The 23,257-nt window shown below is 40.6% G+C and overlaps 1 protein-coding gene across 4 annotated transcripts in view; it reads right to left on the bottom strand.

Annotated features, from left to right (window-relative positions):
- BTD (biotinidase) overlaps positions 1 to 23,257 on the bottom strand; it is an 81,255-nt gene that overhangs the window by 34,856 nt on the left and 23,142 nt on the right. For 2 of the 4 annotated variants that reach the window (XM_073677931.1, XM_073677932.1), the window contains one exon: positions 5,340 to 5,572. In XM_073677931.1, the coding sequence (XP_073534032.1) occupies positions 5,340 to 5,549 (210 nt within the window). In that variant the 5' untranslated portion in view covers positions 5,550 to 5,572. Of the gene's footprint in view, positions 1 to 4,217; positions 4,330 to 5,339; positions 5,573 to 23,257 lie in introns of those variants that run through there. The other 2 variants (XM_073677933.1, XM_073677934.1) reach the window with 2 other exon arrangements.

Genomic DNA, 23,257 nt, shown 5'->3' with positions numbered 1-23,257 from the left:
TTATCCTTAGATTCCCTTAAAGCATTTGATAGTGTCGAATATATTTGGGATGTGTTAAACAAAATGGGGTTTGGTCATAACTTTATAAAATGGGTTATGCCGATGTATAAAGCACCAACTGCTAAAATAAGAGCAAATGGAGAGGTTTCTGGAAACCTTAAGCTTCACAGGGGAATGAGACATGGCCACCCACTGTCGCTCTTACTTTTTACTATAGCAATTGAGCCGTTAGCTTGCATTATTAAACAACATAATGGGATAGAGGGTTTTAAATATGGGAATCAGGAAGAAAAGATTGCTCTATATGCAGATGATCTTTTATTATTTGTCAAGAATATAAACATTTCACTTCCAATTATAATTGGAACTACAGAGATATTTGGGGCCTTCTCTGGATTGACCATAAACTGGTCAAAGTTTGCACTGCTTCCCTGGGACGATAAAGACATCTCAGGACTAAGGCTGTGTGCCCACGATGCGTTTTTCAAGCGTTTTTGCTGCGGAATTTCTGCTGCGGAAACGCTTGAAAAACGCTTGGTAATACGTGCCCCATGGTCGCCAATGACAATCCGCATGTTCTGTGCCCATGCTGCAGAATTTTCCGCAGCGGATTTTATGTGCGGAAAAATCCGCCGCATGTCCATTATTTGTGCGTTTATGCATGCGAAATTGCCTATTCAATGCATTACAAAAACGCATGGCAATTCCGCATGTACAAAACGCTTCAAAAACGCGTGTTAAATTCCAAAAGCGTTTTTACTGGCATGGACATGCAGAAATGAAGCGGAAATTTTCCGCTTCATTTCTGCATCGTGGGCACATAGCCTAAGTAGTTCTTTCATGGTCCCTGTAGTCTCTAAATTTAAATATCTCGGCATATATAGTACAAGAGACATAAAAGATGAAATCCCTCTAAACCTGAGTCCATTGGTAATTAGGTCCAGAAATAAAGTTGAAGCCTGGAGTAAATTGCCACCCTCAGCTTTGGGAAGGAAATCTTATCAACATGTGCCTTAGGTCTAGCATTCTTTACGTACCGCATAATTCTCCCATTTGGATTCCCAAATACTGGTTTAGGAAGACGCATAACATATTTAGGGACTTGGTTTGAAAAAGGGTTACAGCCAGGATAAAATTTGAGAAGCTACAGCTGTCTAAAGATATTGAAGCGGGGATGCTTTCGGACTTTGAAACTTATCCATAAAGTCTAGTGGGCATGTAAGAAATGGTTGGGAATGGGAGAATATGCCAAGTACACCCCTATCTGGAATAACCCGTTTGAATGAATTACAACATTTGGAAGGTTTTGGGGAATCGAAAAGAAGAGGATTGAGATACTTACATCAAGGGTTATTTTTGCACATTTGAGCATTTAAAACAGACTTAAATTTGTGTAACTGTGACTTCAAGTATCTACAAATACGGCAAGCAATTAGCACTCAGAGGTTTATTTCCAATTTGTCCATCTCCTTGAATGGGGTGTTGGACTCTGTGGTAAATGCAAAAAAATACTAAAGGCCTTATATCTAGCATGTGTAACTCCTTATTACTAAAAATCCTGGGAGACCCTATGGCTGTAGTTAAATCCAGGTGAGAGGAAGACATGGGACAAATTACTTCAGAGGAGTGGGATAATATTTTAGAATCACCAGGGAAAGTATCGATTAATATGGAATAAAGAAGATCCCAAATATTTCTCATAAACAGAGTATATAGAACTCCAAAAGTGCTATACAGGATAGGTCTCAGGACAGATGATTGTTGCCCAAGTTGTAGGGAAGATGGTGCAGACTTGATCCTTTATCCTTGGTCCTGCTCTCATCTGGTTGTGCTGTGGGAGGATATGGGTAGATTGATTCTCGGGGTGTTTAAAATTCAAATATCTCTTAGCCCTAAAGTGTGTGTGTGTGTGTGTGTGTGTGTGTGTGTGTGTTGGGCTACGTACTAGAGATTGGAATTTCAACCCCACTGGCTATAGCGAAAATACTGTATCAAACCAAAAAGACCAAATCTAAACACTGGTTGGCAAGAATTGCTCCATCAAAGGTTAAGACCTGTTTAAATACACAAAGGGTCACGGGAAATCAGATTAACATTTATTGCTTAACATGGGATCCTCACCTCTACAGGCTTCATATAGCACAATGGAGAGGTGGTTACACTTGTACATGACTCTTTCTGTTTAAGTCTATGCATGTCAAGCCAACAACCACCTAATTGTACGTAGACTACAATGGCTAAGAATAGGCAAAAAGGGTCCCAGTAGTGAAACATGAAAATATCAGAAATGTATTAATTATAGATATTCTGTGAATTTGTTGTCGAGGATTAGAAAACATGGCAGCCTTCTTTTAGAAACAGCGCCACTACTGATCATGGTTTGTGAATGTTATTGCATTTCATCTCTATTCGCTTCAATCTGAGTTGCATTACCAAACAACTCATGGTCAGAGGTGGAGCTGTGTCTGAAAGAAATCAGACATATTTTTCTAATCTTGGACAACTCCTTTAAAAGATGGAAATATTTCTTTAAAGGGAAACTGTCAACAAAAGGAATAAAAAGACATTTACCTTCAACCACAGTAGTTATCTGCAGGCAAACACCATTTTACACATATTGGCAGACTAACCGGAAGTGCGGCTGTGGGGAGAAAAAGCTATATTCCTCCTGTACAGTGTCAGCCGCAGCCGCCATGTTCTGCAGCGGCTCAGCAATCATGTGTGCTCGCTATTAAAGAGAATGAATATTCACTAGTCCCCACGCCTATGGGAGTGGGGAGCAGTGAATATTCATTCTCATTAATAGCAGGCACACGTGATCGCACAGCTGCTGCAAGAACCAGTGGCTGCAGCTCTCCTGTGCGCGCTAATAAGAATGAATATTCACTGCTCCCCACGCCCATAGCCCAGGCGCAGGGAGTACTGAATATTCAGGCAGCAAACTTCAGTGTGTGAGGGCACATGGCAGTGACGTCATGCGCTGCTCACACGCTGAGATCAGTAGCTGGCATCAGAACAGGACGCAGCACTTAAGCAGAGGGAAGGGGAGTAGAATCCTTTATTTTTTTATGTGTGCAGTGTGATGGGGAAAGGTGTGCCATGCATACCAGGTTGGTAGGGGTGCAATGCATACTAGGATGGAGGTCCCATGCATACCAGGATGGGGATGGGGTGCCATGTATACCAGGATGGGGGGGCCATGTATATCAGGATGGGGGGGGGGGTCATGTATACCAGGATGGGGGCATATATATACCAGGATGGGGATGGGTGCCATTCATACCAGGATGAGGGACCATGTATACCAGGATGAAGGGGGGGGGCCATGTATATCAGGATAGGGATGGGGGCCATATAAACCAGGATGGGGGCATATATATACCACGATGGGGGATATTAGTACAGAATTGGGGACATCACCCCTATAACAGTGTTAGCAGCAGACACTCCCACCCCCATAACAGTGAATCATGACCACATTTTTTGCTTAAATTTTTTCTATTTTCCTCCTCTAAAACCTAGGTGCGTCTTATGGAGTCTTATAGTCCGAAAAATATGGTACTGTGTAATTGTTCCATTTTTTTCTCACTTCTTTTAACTGCTTTACACTTCAAAAGCTGCAAAGGGCTAAAAAAAGTGACAGGTCCATTCTTCTGGTATCTTATGCTTAGAAGCCACCACTATGTCATATATGAAATTTAAAAAAATAAGCAGATGGCAAAGTCGTCACATGAGATGTCCAAAGAGATGTCAGAAAAGACCCTTCAGGGACAACACTGCCAGCGTTTTCCCGAAGCGTCTTTTGCTTCAAAAACAATGTGGGTATGCCAGATGTTGCTTGCACATACCCGAAGTGTTCTCACTGAATGTCTGCCAAAACACAGATAAAGGACCCTTAACAGAACAAAATCTATTGGGAACAATATTCTTTCAGCCTGGCAGATGGCATATTGACCCATCCATAAGTCTTATGACACACTTTTACACTTCTGTTCTCTATTGCATGGTTCCAGCAGCAGGACGAGGACCTGGTGTGAGGTCACTATTTTAGATCCTTGATGGGAGATCTTCCAATGTTTGGTCATCAGCCTCCAACATGAGTTCCCTGGTTATTTTTCTGTTGCCATTTTCTGTGGGACCCAACTTTCTTGACTTTGCTTCACATTACATTTCTTGTACTAACCCTTAATCTACTGATGTTGCCTACTAATGCCTACCTGCTTATTGCCAGTTTCCTCACTTCCTTGTTGTTTTGGGAGATGGGCACTCCTCCTCGAGTGACAGTTGTGGTTTAGTAGAGGCATCCTACTGCAGAGCTTCCTCCTGCTACTATGACACAATGAGACGGTCATTGTTGAGTCTATACTGTTCATTATATTTGCAAATAGAGATAACAATGACTGAACAAGCTCATGGCTCGGGGAAAGCAGTGTTTATCAGAACTGCTTTGGAAGCCTCTAATGGTAGGGTCCAATGGTAGGGGCTTAGGATTGTGATTTTACAGGACTTGTAACAGGTCAAGAGGATGAGAAAGATGAGCAGCTATATATAAACCAATGGGCTGGAGAAAGGTGGCTGGGATCTCATGATCTCAGCCTATAATGTAGCGGCTGCACATACTGGGTCAGGCTCATGTGGCTGAGCTCCTTGGCAACTAGCTGAACACCATGGAGAATTAAAGCTTTCACAGCAGAAGAAGAATGATAGCAGATAGAAAAGCAAGTCAATTACAAACTTGCTTATTTCCATGCTATCTAACACAATTTAATAACATGAGAATACCCCCTAAGTACCTTCTGCCTCTGTTTCAAGCTGATTCTAATACCACCAAGTCTGCCTTGGTTTAGCTTCTCCACGTTCGATTAGAATCCACCGGGAGCGTAACACTATCTGGGGTCTAAGGTGAGTTTATTCCTTATTTTTAGATATGAATTGCAAATATATGAGAATATAATGTTTTTCACATTTTTTTGTACTATGGATAAAACATGTTGTACACTACTTATGGTTGTGAGAAAAGAAAATGCTAAAAATATATTTTATCTGGATCAGGTTGGTCTTTATTGCTTTGCTTCAGTGGATGACAAACATTTAACATTTTCATTGGACTCATTACACTTATTACAATATGCTTACAGGAACGATCCAAGAAAATACTGTTGTAAATATAAAATGTTGGCATTATGAGCTAAGTGGGGAAACGGGTTTCTAAATCTCACTTCTATTGTTAATGAAGTCATTTAAAATAAAGGTGAACTGCGAAGTACCTGACAACAGTGACCAATGCTGACATAGCATCAGGCTATACAATAATTTGTCTATTACAACCGGTTACTTACCCTTTTAGCAGCAGCAACAACCTGATGCTCATAAATATCTAGGTTTTTGGACATAAACTCCAAGGCAAATGTTCGATTGGACTGATCTGTGGAGTTGTGGTTCAGTATAGCATGGTGCTCATACACAGCAGCAGTGTAGTAATGTATTGTAAATGCAACTGGCAGCATAGAACAGCAGAAGGAAACATGCATTACTGCTTTAATGCCCATCTCTCTTGTAAAACAATCGATGCCTATAAAAATAAATTAAATAAAATATTTAATAGCACAGACAAAAAGCAACAAGACATGGCATTGTTTTTTTTTGCCTAAGATAAATATATTAACAGGATATGAACATTGCTAATGAACCTTGCCCCTATAAAGCATTCCACAGACAAGTGAGAAAAAGTTGGGTCTGGGCATGTGTGGCACCCCAGGGGTCTGGTCTCCACAGTAATAGCAATATTATGTCTGAGAGCAGGTGGGAGGTCTCTTGGTCAGGAATCCTATGCATGCCACACCTCCTGCCCAGTCCTGGGAGGGGAAGAACTTCCCCTATATAAAGCTGGGGCTGAGGCAGGGTTAGGAGTAGAGAAGAGTTGAGAAGAAGAGAAGCAGCATAGGAAAGAAAGACCAGGAGCTCTGTGGGAGCAGGCTAAAAGGAATCAGGGGCTGGCAGCTGAAGAGCTCGCCCTGATTGAAGAGTTACTACCGGACCCGGAGTCCGAGGCTGTGGGGATTAACCCAGACCCAGCAGCAGAAACCGCCCGGCAGGGGATTTCAGGTCCTCTGGCCAAGAAACCCGAAGGCACGGTAACACGCGTGGGACCAGCACCGCCGTCGTGGAGCGGAAGCCACTAAAAGGCCCCGAGTCACCGGCCATACGGGTGAGCACCACACGGTACACTCAGGGACGTGGGCTACTTTTACCCGCCTCTAGCAAGGTAGCCAGAAGAGTACGATTAGTTGGGGAGGCCTACAACTCCGCCTGGCCAAGGGGGATCCCATCTGCTCAAGGACTGACCAGGCCCCGACCGCTAGCCAGTACTCCGGGAGGGTCTATCTTTGTCACCAGTAAAGACCCTGAACTACACCGCATCGTCTCTGAGTGGTTCCTGCTACCCCCATCATCCACGTCGGCTGCCCTGAGGCCATACCCCTCCCGTTGGGGGTTATACCATCTACGCTGCACTATCCTACCACCGGCCTCAGCGGTCTGCCCTGCAGCGGCAGCTCCATAGCTGCATTCAACGGGTGGCGTAGTCGTCCTACATCTACTGCTAAAACTCAGCCACACAGTTTGACTCCCTGGGCACGGACCGGGTCACCGCCACGAGACTACTACCCCTATCAGATCCGGCTCCGGGTAGGCTCCTGCGTGCGCAACGCTACTCAGCACAGGCCCAGGGGCGCGTCACATGCTCTGCCTCCATCGAGTTTGAGGCCTGCTGACACACAATGAGTTGAAATACTAGAGAGAGTTAGGGACCATCTTGGGTACACTTTGTTGGATGGTTTTTACCCTTTTTTGATCAAAATAGTGTCAACTACGTACCCTATGTAATTTACATGTACCATTACAATTTACTTATTTACCTACTGCAGGGTATTTGCTCATTGTTTTTATCCTATGCCTAGCATAATTTCCCTTTGAGCAATACCCCCTCAGTAAAGATCATAAAAATTTGCATATTAGGCACACTAAATAAAAAAGACTATATGTCTGGAACCAAGTATCGAATTTATAAAACAAAAGTGGAAGGGGGAGCAGCATGCATTAACCCAATCATGTTGCGGCCCTTTTCCATTTTTGCGCTGTCGTTTTAAGTTCCTCTCCTTCCCAGAGCTATAACTTTTTTTATTTTTCCGTCAATATGGCCTTGTGAGGACCTGTTTTTTGCGGGACGAGTTGTGCTTTTGAACGACACCACTGGTTTTACCATATCGTGTACTGGAAAACAGGAAAAAAAATTCCAAGTACGGTGAGATTGCAAAAAAAAAGTGCAATTCCACAGTAGGTTTTTGGTTTGTGTTTTTTATCATGTTCACTAAATGCTAAAACTGACCTGCTATTATGATTCTGCAGGTCATTACGAGTGCGTAGATACCAAACATGTATAGATTGTTTTTTATTTAAGTGGTGGAAAAAAAATCCAAAGTTTGTTAAAAAAAAATGGCTCCATTTTCCGAGACCTGTAGCGTCTCCATTTTTCATGATCTGGGGCCGGGTGAGGACCTTTTTTTGGGCGCTGAGCTGACGTTTTTTATTGGTACCATTTTGGGGTAGATACAATATTTTGATCGCCTCTTATTGCATTTTACTGCAACGTTGCGGCAGCCAAAAAAAAAGTAATTCTGCAGTTTTTATTTTTTTCTCATGACGCCATTTACTGATCGGATTAATTATTTTTATATACTTATAGATCGGGCGATTCTGAAAGTGGCGATACCAACTATGTGTATATTTGATTTTTTTGTTATTGTTTTATTTTGAATGGGGCGAAAGGGGGGTGGATTGGAACTTTTATATTTTTTTTATTTTGTTAAAAACATTTTTTCCTTCTTTACTTTTCATATGCTTCAATAGTCTCCAAGGGAGACTAGAAGCTGCGATCGATGATCGCCTGTGTTACACATAGCAGGGCTTCAGCCTTGCTGTGTGTAGCAAAAATGCTCACTTGCTATGAGCGCCGACCGCTTGGCGGAGCTCATAGCATCCCGGCAATGACAACTGCAGCGGTCTCCTGTAGACCCTGGGTTGTCATGCCAACCCATCGACGACCCGCAGTCATGTAACACGGGCACCGATGGGCGGGATTAGTGACGCGCTTCCTGGGCGGCCATGTTAAATGCCGCTGTCGGATTGACAGCTGCATTTAACATGTTAACAGAAGCAGGTGGATCACGATAACACCCGTGGCTGTTAGGGGCACATGACAGCTGATTAGATCAGCTGTCATGTGCCTGAAAAGACGCAGCTCAGCACCGGAGCCCGCACCAAAGGGAGAGACACACCATGTGCACATGTACGGTGCATGTCATGATAGGGTTAAATATAAGCAAAAACTGTCCTCTTTTGACCCGGTGATATATCCTCATAAATATAGCTCCTTCAGTGTTTAATCAACTAGATGCAGAGTAGATCTTGGGGGTATGGATGTTCATTCAGCAAGATTCCACAGTATGATATCATGATATATATATATTGTGACAGAGTCACTGGTGGTATATGCGAGGGGAGGTATGTGTCACGCAGATTGCTGGCCTGTGTGAATTGAAACCTATAGATTTTCTGCCAGTATATTATATGCTGGGGGTTACCTCTTTAAAAGGGTGTGGTTTTATGGGAATGACGTAGAGATGGAAGGGAAGTCATTCCCCATACCTCCCCTCAGGGTGTGGCTGAACAGGGTATAAGTGTTCAGTCAGTTTGTTTCCTGGGTGGAGTGTGTGGTCTGGAGATTGAGGTCTCCAAGTTGTATGTGGCTGACACCAGAGAGCAACACCGAAGGACTGGTGTTGCAGTCACTTCACAGGACTATCTGCAGCCGTCAAAGACCTTACTGGCTAAGAGGACTCTGTTGTATTTTCATCCTTTGTTTCCCCGTTAACCCCAAGAGGGACTGTTTATTCTATTGGGACGCTGCTGGAGTTTATGCTGCACAATAAACCTGATATAGATATATATATATATTATATACACACACACGTGGTCAAAATTGTTGGTACCCCTTGTTTAATAAAAGAAAAACCCACAATGGTGACAGAAATAACTTGAATGTGACAAAAGTAATAAATTAAGAATATATGAAAATGAACAAACAGACATTGCTTTTCAGCCCTGCTTCCACAGAATTTTTAAAAAAATTAAAACTCATGAAATAGGCCTGGACAGAAATGATGGTACCCTTAACTTAATATTTTGTTGAACAACCTTTTGAGGCAATCACTGCAATCAAAGGATTCCTGTACAGTGGTGAAAAAAGTATTTAGTAATTTTCCACCAAAATTTGAAAAAAATGTCTTTCCAAATCAGACAGACAATGTGATTTTCAGGATTTGTTTTCTCATTTTGTCTCTTAGTTGAGGTCTACCTATGATGTCAATTACAGGCCTCTCTCATCTTTTTAAGTGGGAAAACTTACGCAATTGGTGGCTGACTAAATACTTTTTTCCCCCAATGTAACTATCAATGAGACTTCTGCACCTGTCGATAGGTATTTTGGCCCACTCCTCATGAGCAAACTGCTCCAGTTGTCTCGTGTTTGAAGGTTGCCTTTTCCAGACATGTTTCAGCTCTTTCCAAAGATGCTCAATAGGATTTAGGTCAGGGCTCATAGAAGGCCACTGCAGAATAGTCCAATATTTTCCTCTTAGCCATTCTTGGGTGTTTTTAGCTGTGTGTTTTAGGTCATTATCCCGCTGCAAGACCCACGACCTGCGACTGAGACCAAGCTTTCTGACACTGGGCAGCACATTTCTCTCTGGAATCCCTTGATAGTCTTGAGATTTCATTGTACCCTGCACAGATTCAAGACACCCTGTGCCAGATGCAGCAAAGAAGTCCCAGAACATAACAGAGCCTTCTCCATGTTTCACAGTAGGGACAGTGTTCTTTTCTTGATATGCTTCATTTTTCCATCTGTGAACATAGAGCTGATGTGCCTTGCCAAAAACTTCCATTTTTGTCTCATCTGTCCATAGAACATTCTCCCAGAAGCTTTGTGGCTTGTCAACATGTAGTTTGGCAAATTCCAGTCTGGCTTTTTTATGATTTTTTTTCAACAATGGTGTTCTCCTTGGTCATCTCCCATGAAGTCCACTTTGGATCAAACAACGACGGATGGTGCGATCTGACACTGATGTTCCTTGAGCTTGAAGTTCACCTTTAATCTCTTTAGAAGTTTTCTTGGGTTCTTTTGTTACCATTCGTATTATCTGTCTCTTTGATTTGTCAGCAATTTTCCTCCTGCGGCCACATCCAGACAGGTTGGCTACAGTCCCATGGGTCTTAAATTTCTGAATAATATGTGCAACTGTAGTCACAGGAACATCAAGCTGCTTGGAGATGGTCTTATAACCTTTACCTTTAACATGCTTGTCTATAATTTTCTTTCTAATCTCCTGAGACAACTCTTTCCTTTGCTTCCTCTGGTCCATGTTGAATGTGGTACACACCATGTCACCAAACAGCACAGTGAGTATCTGTAGTTCTATATACAGGCCCACTGACTTATTACAAGATTGTAGACACATGTGATGCTAATTAGTGGACACAACTTGATTTAACATGTCCCTTTTGTCACATTATTTTCAGGGGTACCATCATTTCTGTCCAGGCCTATTTCATGAGTTTAATTTTTTTTTTTATTCTGTGGAAGCAGGGTTGAAAAGCAATGTCTGACTTTCATTTCTTCATTTTCATAGATTTTTAATTTATTACTACTTTTGTTATATATATCATATATGTCATACAGGCACATGGAGGCCACACACAATACTGAGCCTCATTTTGACTTGTTTTAAGGACATTACATCAAAGTTGGATCAGCCTGTAGTGTGTTTTTCTACTTTAATTTTGGGGGTGACTGCAAATCCAGGCCTCCGTTGGTTAATAAATTTGATTTCAATTGATGATTTTTGTGTGATTTTGTTGTCAGCACATTCAACTTCGTACAGAACAAAGTATTCAATGAGAATATTTCATTCATTCAGATCTAGGATGTGTATATATATATATATATGGTATATGGTATATATATATATGGTATAAGGTATATCAGAAAGTAGCACTCCAAATAATTTTTTAGAAAAAAATGGACTTTATTGAGCCCAAAAGGCAACGTTTCGGTTCATAGAACCTTTTTCAAGCAGAGTTCAAGTGCAAATGGTATAACATATATAGTCACAAGCAGTGATTTCGTAATTACAATCAATTTATACAATATACAAATAAAAATATTAAAGATGTACTAGTACATTCAGATATTGGCCCCTTCAAAACTATGGCTCAGACATTTATTACTGTTATCCATGCCTTACATGTGTCAACTGCCCGTCTATGTTAAAAGGTGATCAGTTTGTTCATCCAAAAACCCAGAAAGTATATAATATCAAATATTTTTTTACATGTGATTCCGATGATATAATATATTGGTTGAAGTGCCCATGTTCACTTTGGTACATAGGAGAAACTACGTGCGACTTTAAAACTCGCATGAATAATCATAGACATGGATGGACTTACCTGTATCAAAGCATTTTGTGGAGGCCGGACATACCGTGACACAATTAAGGTTTAGAATTATAGATACGGTCCCTTTGCAAAGACGGGGTGGCGATAGAATAAGATTATTAAAGAGAAAGGAACTTGAGTGGATTCACAATTTGAATACATTGAAACCAAATGGATTGAATGTTGAATTCAATACAGTAGGAATCACCTGAGGATTCTGCTCTGATAACAATGCAATATGTGAAAGTTGGAGTATTTTTAATATAATTGAGTTTTATATTTTAATATATTTATATATGGATTTTTTCTGTTTCTTGCAGATCACTCATTTTCACTATGAAATTATATGGAGGCGACTCAACTTACAGCAACATATAAAGAAAGGAAAATGTCCTCTGGGAATGGATAATATTTTTTTTGAACACTGTATAGTAGTTGAAAGTATTGAAGTCTCCACTAAGTGAGGATAAAAATATACCTTCATGTTGCAAAATGTTATTCCTATATATGGAGAGAATTGAACTATAATGTACCCTAATTATCGACTGAGATTGGAAAGGAGGTAGGGACCTGAAGAAGGTTCTTCTTTTGGCCCTATAATCTCACTCCATGGATGAACCTAGGGATAGGGAATTCCATGGAAGGGTGTATGGGTTAAATATTAATATATCATCTCTCTGTTCATCTATGATTATGAACATAGGAATTGCTTTATGGACACCGTCCTTAAAATCATATATGGAAATTAAGACTTTTAAGTGGGATGGTGTCCGTGATAATATTGATATAAAGAATATGCACGTTCATATGATTTGTGTCGTAAAGTAGAGGATAGGATGAGTTACACCGATTATGCGCATATTTTATCAGGTCCGAATGATGTTAACCCTTTGCTATCTTCTGTATGCCGCAATCTAGTGATCGCGGCATATAGAAGATAGTGAGAGGAGAGGGGGTCGTCAACTTACCTCTCCGACGGCCCCCTGATGTATTCCAGGACCTGCCCCTGTTATGGCAGCCGGAGGTCACATGACCGCCTCCGGATCTGTCATATATGGTGTCCTGCTAGGCTTAGCCTGCAGCTGAACTCTAGCAGGAGACAGACAGTGTAAAACTGTCAGCAAAGATCTCATCCAATGCAATACATGTCTATTGCATTGCATGAGATCAGTGATTAGAAAAATAAAAATTAATGTCCCATACAGGGACTAAGTAAAAATGTAAAAGAAAAGTAAAAAAAAATGTCATCAAACTATGCTTTTTCATCATATCGCCAAACAAAAAGTGGAAAAAAATGCGATCAAAAAGCAAAATGGAATTAAAAATGGTACCGCTGAAAACATCATCTTGTTCCGCAAAAAAAAGCCGCCATACAGCTCCATCAGCCGAAAAATAAAAAAGTTATAGCTTTCAGAATAAAGCAATGCAAAAAAAATATTTTTTCTATAAAATTTTTTATTGTGTAAAAGCGCCAAAACATAAAAAAAATATACAGTAAGTGTAGTATCGCTGTAAACGTACTGACCCGAAGAATAACGCTGCCTTATCACTTTTACCACTCGCAGAACGGCATAAAAAAAAACTGTTAATTTTACCTCCCAAAAAACGGAATAGAAAGCGATCAAAAAATGTCACGTACCCAAAAATGGTACCAATAAAAATGTCAACTCGTCCCGCAAAAAACAAGCCGTCACATGACTCTGTCGGCCGAAATATGGAAAAATTATAGCTCTCAAAATATGGCGATGCAAAAACTAGATTTTGCAAAAAAAAGCGTCTCTTAGTGTGTGACAGCTGTCAATCATAAAAACCCGATATAAATCTGGAATCTCTGTAATCGCACCGACTCGAAGAATAAAGTAATCTCATCACTTATACCGCACGAGGAACGGCGTAAAAAATAAATCAAACCAATTCTTCACCTGCTACTGACTTGTTTATTATGTCTCCCAAAGATCGCAGTAAGGCTCTGCTCACATTTATCCTGCGCTCTGCGCTGAGCACTTACACCAGAGTTTCCGTGTAAATCTCTGAAATATGTGATTCAGACGGAACCCATGAAGGAAGATTCCCTGTAATGAGGCAGATATAGGCCACTGTGGATGCCGTCTGGCCTGTGATCCCACAGTGTCAGTTTTTTTAGGCGTGCATAAAAGTGCGGTTGGCCACAGTTTTGTGCACTTCTGAAAAAAAGGACACCGCTAAACAGAGGCCAGACGGAGTCCAGAGTAACTCTGCTGCCTCATTACAGTGAATGGATCTCGCAGGGGTTTCATTTGAATTACATCACTTGGAAATTTAGATGGAAACCCCGATGTAAGTGCTCAGCCTCGAGCGCCGGATAAATGTTACGTAAAATGTACCCAATAAAAGCTTCAACTCAGTCCTCAAAAAAAGCTAGTCCCCACTCAGGTCCGTCATCTGTTAAAAATATTCCATGTTACTGGTAGCAGAAAGGCTCTGGAAAAGCGAAATGGCCCTTGCCCCCCAAAAGAAATTCAGAAAATTTTGTGCTCCCAAATCCAAATGCCTGTTCTACAATAATTTGTTCTCCAATTGTCAAATAGCGCTCCGTCCCTCCCAGATCTCGCCGTATGGCTAAGCGGTACGATACAGCCACATATGGGGTATTGCCACTTTTAGAAGAAATTGTGTGACACATTTCGGCACCATTTTTACCCATTGCCCTGTGTGAAAATGTAAAATCTGAGGGTAAAACATTTTTTTGTGGTAAAAATATAATTATGTTTTTTTCACTGCCCAATGGTATAAATTAAAAGATTAAAAAATACTCACTACTTCCCTAGATGAATTCCTTGAAAGGTGTAGTTTACAAAATGAGGTCACTTGTGGGGGTTTCTGCTGTTTCAGCATGTCAGCGACTCTTCAAATGTGACATGGTGTCTGCAACCTATCCCAGCCAACATGGCGCTCCTTTCTGTTCCGAACCCTGCCGTACACCAAAGCAGTGGTTTTCCCCCACATATGGGGTATCGGCGTACTCAGGAGAAATTGCACAACAAATTTCATGGTGCAATTTCTCCTGTTATCCTTATGATAATACAAAATTAGGGAATGAAAAACATTTTTTGTGGGAAAAATGTGAAAATTTTATTTTTACGGCTCAATATTATAAACTTCTGTGAAGCACCTGGGGGAGCAAGGTGCTCACCACACATCTAGATAAGTTCCCTAAGGGGTCTAGTTTCCAAAATGGTGTCACTTGTGGGGGGTTTCCACTGGAAAGGAGCTCTCCAAACGCAACATGGCGTCTGCTAATTATTCAAACAAATTTTACATTCAAAAAGTCTAATGGCGCTCCTTCCCTTCCGAACCCTGCAGTGTTCCCAAACAGTGGTTTTCCCTCACATATGGGGTATCAGAGCGCTCATGAGAAATTGCACTACAAATTGTGTATTCCATTTTTTCCTGTTACCCTTGTGAAAATAAAAAATTGGGTCTAAAGTAACATTTTTGTGAAAAAAAGTTAAATGTTCATTGTTTTCTTCCACATTCCAAAAATTCCCGTGAAACACCTGAAGGGTTAATAAACTTCTTGAATGTGGTTTTGAGCACCTTGAGGGGTGCAGTTTTTAGAATGGTGTCACTTTTGGGTATTTTCTGTCATAAAGACCCCTCAAAGTCACTTCAAATAAGATGTGGTCCCTAAAAAAATGTTTTTGTAAATTTTGTTGGAAAAATGAGAAATCGCTGGTCAACTTTTAACCCTTATAGCTTCCTAACAAAAAAAAAATTTTGGTTCCAAAATTGTGCTGATGTAAAGTACACATGTGGGAAATGTTATTTATTAACTATTTTGTGTGACATATCTCTCTGATTTAAGGGCATGAAAATTCAAAGTTTGAAAATTGCAAAATGTTCAAAATTTTCGCCAAATTTCCGATTTTTTCACAAATAAACGCAAGTGATATTGAAGAAATTTTACCACTATCATGAAGTACAATATGTCACGAAAAAACAATCTCAGAATCAGGGGAATCCGTTGAAGCGTTCCAGAGTAATTACTTCATAAAGTGACAGTGGTCAGAATTGAAAAAATTGGCCCGGTCACGAAGGCAAAAACAGGCTCTGGCGTGGTTAATTAAAGCACTTGTCACTTTATGAGAGTTATGGATCATACTATTGAAGGAAAATAATGTTTTTTCTAAATTTATCACTATATATGTAATATGGATGTTATTTTAAGATAAGCACTTTGCACTTTCAATTGAAAAATTATTGTTTTTTATAAATTGATTGTAATTAAGAAATCACTGCTTGTGACGATATATGATATACCATTTGCACTTGAACTCTGCTTGAAAAAGGTTCTATGAACCGAAACGTTGCCTTTTGGGCTCAATAAAGTCCATTTTTTTCTAAAAAAATTATTTGGAGTGCTGCCTTCTGATATACCTTTTTGATATGCAGCAGTTTGGACAGACTGCCTGGAGGCCTGGCACCCATTAGTGAGTAATCGTGAAATGGTGCTGTTTTCAATATAAAGTGAAACTGGCTCAGTTGCTCTTAGCAACCAATCAGATTCCACTTTTCATTCCTCACAGACTCTTTGGAAAATGGAAGGTGGAATCTGATTGGTTGCTAAGGGCAACTGAGCCAGTTTCACAGATCTAGTTTTCACAGATAGATCTCCCCCAAATCTGTTTTCTTTTCAGATAATTCAGATAACACATAATGGCAAATAATTTAAATACAGATCAAAGAAAATGGATTTTAACAGAGTATTGGAAATCTCAAAATGCTGAAACCGTTAGAGCAAATTGGGTTGAAACATTTGGTACTCAAGCCCCAAAGAGACAAATCATTTACCGCATTCGTGACAAATTCAATGCCACTGGCTCAATCCTTGATGCTCCAAAAACTGGTCGACCCAAAACAGTCTGTATAGAAGAAAATAAACAACTTGTTGCTGAAACATTTGTTCAGAGTCAAAAAAGTCCACCAGAAGAGCCTCTTTGGAATTGGTAATTTCACGAGCTTCTATCATGCGAATCCTGAAATCTATTGGGTGGAAAGCTTATCATCCACGTCTAATTCATGGTTTATTGGAGGATGATCCAGAAAGGCGGCTGCAATTTAGTGAGATTATGCTTAACGAAACTGAAGAAAATCCAGTAATTTTAGATAACATTATGTGGAGTGATGAAGCTTCTTTCAAATTATCCGGCCATGTTAACAGACATAATTGTATTTACTGGTATCATGAGAACATGCATTTAACATTAGACCAACAACTAAATGAGCCTTGTGTCAATGTTTGGGGTGGTATTTCAAGTTTTGGTGTTTTAGGACCAATATTTTTTGATGGAACAGTCACAGGAGATAAGTATCTTGAAATTCTAATGAATCAAGTCGTTCCCCAGTTACAGCAACAGCCTAATTCAAATGACCTTTATTTCCAACAAGATGGGGCCCTCCACATTATTCAAGAGTAGTCCGTGAGTATCTTGATGAAACATTTCCTAATAAATGAATTGGCCGAAGAGGCCCACTTGATTGGCCGGCACGTTCACCAGACTTGACCCCAATGGATTTTCTCTTTTGGGGATTACTCAAGGACAAAGTTTATGGTCGAAAACCAAAAAGTGTCAGTGATTTGAAAAATTACATAAGAGATGCATTTCAAGAAATTAATACCCAAAGAGACTTGTGCAAAAAAGTTTGTCGAAGCTGTTCTGCAAATGGAATAGACAATAGATGGAAATTATTGGCAATTATCAATACACACTCAATAAAGGAGTGGTTTTACAGGTTGGGACCACAGACCACATCTCAGTACCAATGCTTTCTGGCTGATGTTTTGGTCACTTTTGAATGTTGGTTGTGCTTTCACACTAGTGGTAGCATGAGACGGACTCTACAACCCACAGAAGTTGCTCAGGTAGTGCAGCTCATCCAGGATGGCACATCAATGCGAGCTGTGGCAAGAAGGTTAGCTGTGTCTGTCAGCGTAGTGTCGAGAGGCTGGAGGCGCTACCAGGAGACAGGCCAGTACACCAGGACAAGTGGAGGGGGCCGTAGGAGGGCAACAACCCAGCAGCAGGACCGCTACCTCTGCTTTTGTGCAAGGAGGAACAGGAGGAGCACTGCCAGAGCCCTGCAAAATGACCTCTAGCAGGCCACAAATGTGCATGTGTCTGCACAAACGGTTAGAAACCGACTCCATGAGGGTGGTATGAGGGCCCGACATCCACAGATGGGGGTTGTGCTCACAGCCCAACACCGTGCAGGACGCTTGGCATTTGCCACAGAACACCAGGTTTGGCAAAGTCACCACTGGAGCCCTGTGCTCTTCACAGATGAAAGAAGATTCACACTGAGCACATGTGACAGACGTGACAGAGACTGGAGACCCAGTGGAGAGCGTTCTGCTGCCTGCAACATCCTTCAGCATGACCGGTTTGGCAATGGGTCAGTAATGGTGTGGGGTGGCATTTCTTTGGAGGGCCGCACAGCCCTACATGTGCTCGCCAGAGGTAGCCTGACTGCCATTAGGTACCGAGATGAGATCCTCAGACCCCTTGTGAGACCATATGCTGGTGCAGTTGGCCCTGGGTTCCCCCTAATGCAGGACAATGCCAGACCTCATATGGCTGGAGTGTGTCAGCAGTTCCTGCAAGATGAAGGCATTGAAGCTATGGACTGGCCCGCCCATTCCCCAGACCTGAATCTGATTGAGCACATCTGGGACATCATGTCTCGCTCCATCCACCAACGTCACGTTGCACCACAGACTGTCCAGGAGTTGGCGGATGCTTTAGTCCAGGTCTGGGAGGAGATCCCACAGGAGGCCATCAGCAACCTCATCAGGAGCATGCCCAGGCGTTGTAGGGAGGTCATACAGGCACGTGGAGGCCAAACACAATACTGAGTCTCATTTTGACTTGTTTTAAGAACATTACATCAAAGTTGGATCAGCCTGTAGTGGATTTTCCACTTTAATTGGGGTGACTCCAAATCCAGGCCTCCATTGGTTAATAAATTTGATTTCCATTGATGATTTTTGCGTGATTTTGTTGTCAGCACATTCAACTTTGTACAGAACAATGTATTCAATGTATTTGAGTGTTCCCTTTATTTCTTTGAGCAGTGTATATTTACTTATAAAATTGGAGACGTGTTCAATTATTATTTCACTCGTTGTACATATATATTTTGTGACAGGAATAGGGAATTGGCTCAATGGGATTGCCATCTCATTTGCTAGACAATTGCTTCAGGCACTCCAAGGCACAGTTCACACCAGGCAGAGTAGTGTTACGATACTGGCATAGTACTGCTGGAAACCAGCAGCTGAAGAAGCACGAGCAGGAACAGCAAGCGGTAGTAGAAGTTTTTGGAGTTAGCAAAAGGAGTTGTAGGAAACAATCCGTAGATAGGTGAGAATAGTCTGGGTAAGAATGTTCAGGAGCTGGAGACTAGAACTAAGCTAACACAATACTCAAGTAATGAGTGAGAGATCCATGCGGCTTTAAGTAGGCCCAAACAGGAAACAAGATGGATCCCACAGGTTCATAATCTGCCATATTAGTAAAGAGCAATTGCAGAACACAACAGCAGCCTCCAGTGGTAAGAGGTGGGATTACAGCACAATTAGTAAGGTTAACAATAGCAGCCACTAGTGGTCAAACTGTAGCAGGACAACAGCAAAACAAAATACATAATAAATCCTAGACTGGCAAGCTACTAACTAAACAAAGTCCTGACTCACCAGAGCTAGGCCTAGTGCACAGCTTCTAACCAACAAATTACTTTACTCACAGGAGTTTTCCGGGAGAAAAGAGAGTAACCTCACCTTGTAGACTCTCTTTTTACCATACCTGAGCATTGCAGGTGATTAGCCACTGTCATCACAAACACCTGGATTGGGTCAAACCCTTTTTCCCTGGTCTTGTTAAAATATATCTATACTAGCAGTTCCGAAACAAATATGCTTTGGAAGCTAGAAAAGTGTGCTCTACATAATAAAAACTAACTCAAATTTACCCATGTCTATCTACTTTCAGCCTTTTTACACGATAAACAGCAAAGTTGTCTTAATTAATAAATTAGTAAATGGCATTAAGGAAAACAAAAATAAAATTTAGAAGATTACAGAGACGTTCACCAATTTAAAAAGTGAATTGCCCAGGGCAGATTGTGTGGAATTCAGCTGATCCTGTTAAAATCTCTGCCTCAAGAACATTTCTATTCAATGATGTTAACCCCTTTCCGACCTGGTCAGTAATAGTACGCACCATGCCGGAAAGGCCAATTCAGCGGGGCTCCGGCGCTGAGCCCGCACTGAACCGGGCACATGTCAGCTGATTCTTACAGCTAACATGTGCCCGCAACAGCCGCGGGTGGAATCGCGATCCACCCGTGGCTGTTAACCAGTTAAATGACGCTGTCAATCTCTGACAGTGGCATTTAACATCGCCGCGCCGGAAGTGCGGCATTGGCCCCACCCATCGGTGACCCCGTCACATGATCGCGGGTCACAGATGGGTGGGCATGACAACCCAGGGTCTGCAGCAGACCCCTGTGGTTGTCATGTCTCAATTGCTATGAGCGCCACCCAGTGGTCGGCGCTCATAGCACATGAGCATTCCTACTGCATACAGGCGATCTGCTCCTCGCCTGTATGCAGTAGAAGCAATCAGACAACTGCTGCTTCTAGTCTCCTATGGAGACTATTGAAGTAAGCAGTAAGTGTAAAAAAAGGTTTTTAAAAATATTTAAAAAATATAAAAATATATAAAAGTTTAAATCACCCCCCTTTTGCCCCATTCAAAATAAAATAATAATAAAAAAACCCACATACACGTATTTGGTATCGCTGCGTTCAGAATTGCCCGATCTATCAATATAAAAAAAGAATTAATCCGATCTGTAAACAGAGTAACGAGAAAAAAATTTTAAACGCCGGAATTACGTTTTTTTGGTCGCCGCAACATTGCAATAAAATGCAATAACGGGCGATCAAAACATCATATCTACCCCTAAATGATATCAATAAAAACGTCAGCTCGACTCGCAAAAAATAAGCCCTCAACCGGCCACAGATCCCGAAAAATGGAGATGCTATTGGTCTCGGAAAATGACGCCATTTGTTTTTTTTTAAGCAAACTTTGGATTTTTTTTTTCACCACTTAAATAAAAAATAACCTACACATGTTTGGTGTCTTCGAACTCGTAATCACCTGGAGAATAATAATGACAGGTCAGTTTTAGCAATCAGTGAACATGGTAAAAAAGAACCCAAAAAACAACTGTGGAATTGGATTTTTTTTGCAATTTCACCGCACTTGGAATTTTTTTCCCGTTTTCCAGCACAAGATATGATAAAACCAATGGTGTCGTTCAAAAGTACAAATCGTCCCGCAAAAAATAAGCCCTCACATGGCCATACTGAATGAAAGATAAAAAAGTTCTGGCTCTAGGAAGAAGGGGAACAAAAAATGAAAACGCAAAAACCCAAGGTCGTTAAGGGGTTAAGACTATTTGTGTACCATTGCAGAGTCCTCGTTTTGTATTCAAATTTCTCAACAACATAATAATACTGTCCACCTTAAGTCTAAGGCAATGACTTGGCATGCCTGATGGGGTTAAGCTATTTAAAAATTCAATAGGAAAATGTTCCTTTCATCGTCGTCATCTACAACAACAGAGTCATCGCTCCAATGTCAGCTGATGTTTTTCTCGGACTCACCTCAACATTAAGCTCTTTATGTAGTAAGATATTTCCGTATAGGCATTCCGTGTTGCAGATACTTTCCATAGAAACAATGTAGCAATTTTGTGTAAGTCTGTCTCTCTCTGTATATAAGTATTGGATTATATACAGTATAATCAATCTATATACATATATTACACACATATTATATACAGTAACAGAGATAAAGGGAAAATGTATTCAAAATTGCTACATTGCTTCTAGGGAAAAATATCAGCCACACAGAATGCATAGAACATTAGGCCTCTGGTTGCCTCCGTACAGCCTCCTGAACCCACGCCTACCATTTTACCTGCATTGACATATGCTACACCTAGCTTATCTTTTATCTCTATTTTTCTAAAACGAATGCAAAAGTTAGCTTTGAATTGCTGGTTTCTTAGAAATAGATCTAATTTTGTTTGACCTCAGGAAACATTTTTTGTTCACGGAACAAACTAAATAGGTACTTATGTAATTGCTGCCATGGAATTATTTTATTACTTCACTTTACTCAGAAGTCCACTAACCATGTATAAAATGTCACCATGGTCTAAAGAAGTATTGTACAATTTCCATTATAAAATTCAATTCATCCATTTTTGTGAATGAACCGCAATTCAGTGTAATTTATCAGTTATTACAAGTCTTCTTGCTTTGTTGACCACAAGAGGCTGCCAATCTCCTTCTTTATCTTACGTGACAGCTAAAGACTTACAAAAGTGACCTCTTTCTTGCCAACTTTGTCATCATTATATAGAAAAGTCACACTATTAATCCAAGGAACCATGTTAGACCTTTGTGCTAGAATACAAGTACAGTGTGCTATTCATAGTTTATCAGGGCTCATATTTTTTGGGAAATGACCATTGTAATTTCAGTCTTGATCCCATTTGATAGATAATGTGATAACAGAATAAACCTGCCTTGGACGTTTTTAAAAAAACAGTATCCTGTGCCTATCGCTAACGTGGCTGAGTGAGTACAACACCCTATAATACTAAATACATATAAAAATATTATATTTCACTAATATTTATTTTACTTTTTTTTTTTTTTTTTTTACAATTTTTAACAGTATTTTTTCTAGATCATTATAATCATTTAAATATAGACAGTAATATATCAAAATACACGCAAATGAAACCAAATAGTGAAATAAAAAACACAAAATGCCTTTACCCCAGGCAAAAAATAAATAAAAAAATAAGGTCTTAGAAATGTATTTTATTATATATCAATGCCTTACCACTTCAGCCAGTTTTCATTTTTTAAGCTTACATTTATCCCTCCCCTTTTTCCTCATAGCTATAACTTTTTATTTTTCAGTTGATATAAAGCCATATGCAGGTTTTTTTTTTGTGGGACAAGTTTTTAGTTTTGAATTACACCATCTATTTTATCATATAATATTCTGAAAAACTGAAAAAATTCCAAGTGGGATTACTGTAAATAGTAAAAAAAAAATTATTCTGCCATTGTTTTTTTGGGTTTCATTGTTACATTATTCATTGCACTGTGGAAGAAGCTGCTCAGGTCAGATGAGACCAAAGTAGAACTTTTTGGGCTAAATGCAAAGTGCTACATGTGGCAGAAAACTAACTGCACATCACCCTGAAAACACCATCCCCACTGTCAAACATGGTGGTGGCAGCATCATGCTGTGTGGATAGTGCTCTTTAGCAGTGACAGGGAAGCTGGTCATAGTTGATGGGAAGATGGATGGTGCTAAATACTGGGCAATCCTGGAAGAAAACCTGTTAGAAGCTGCAAAAGACTTGATGCTGGTTTACCTTCCAGCAGGACAACAACCCTAAACATACTGTCAGAGCTACAATGGAATGGGGAGATCAAAGCATAGTCATGTGTGTGAATGGTCCAATCATAATCCAGACCTAAATCTCATTGAGAATCTGTGGCAAGACTTGAAAATTGCTATTCACAGATGTCTCCACCCAATCTCACTGAACTAGAGCTAGTTTGCAA

This window comes from Phyllobates terribilis, unplaced genomic scaffold, assembly GCF_046119375.1.
Source record: "Phyllobates terribilis strain yellow unplaced genomic scaffold, ASM4611937v1 Scaffold_4__5_contigs__length_816908805, whole genome shotgun sequence".
In the NCBI taxonomy this organism is placed as follows: Eukaryota; Metazoa; Chordata; class Amphibia; order Anura; family Dendrobatidae; genus Phyllobates; species Phyllobates terribilis.
Note: the sequence above shows the minus strand (reverse complement) of the source record. Positions and strands in the feature narration are given on the sequence as shown.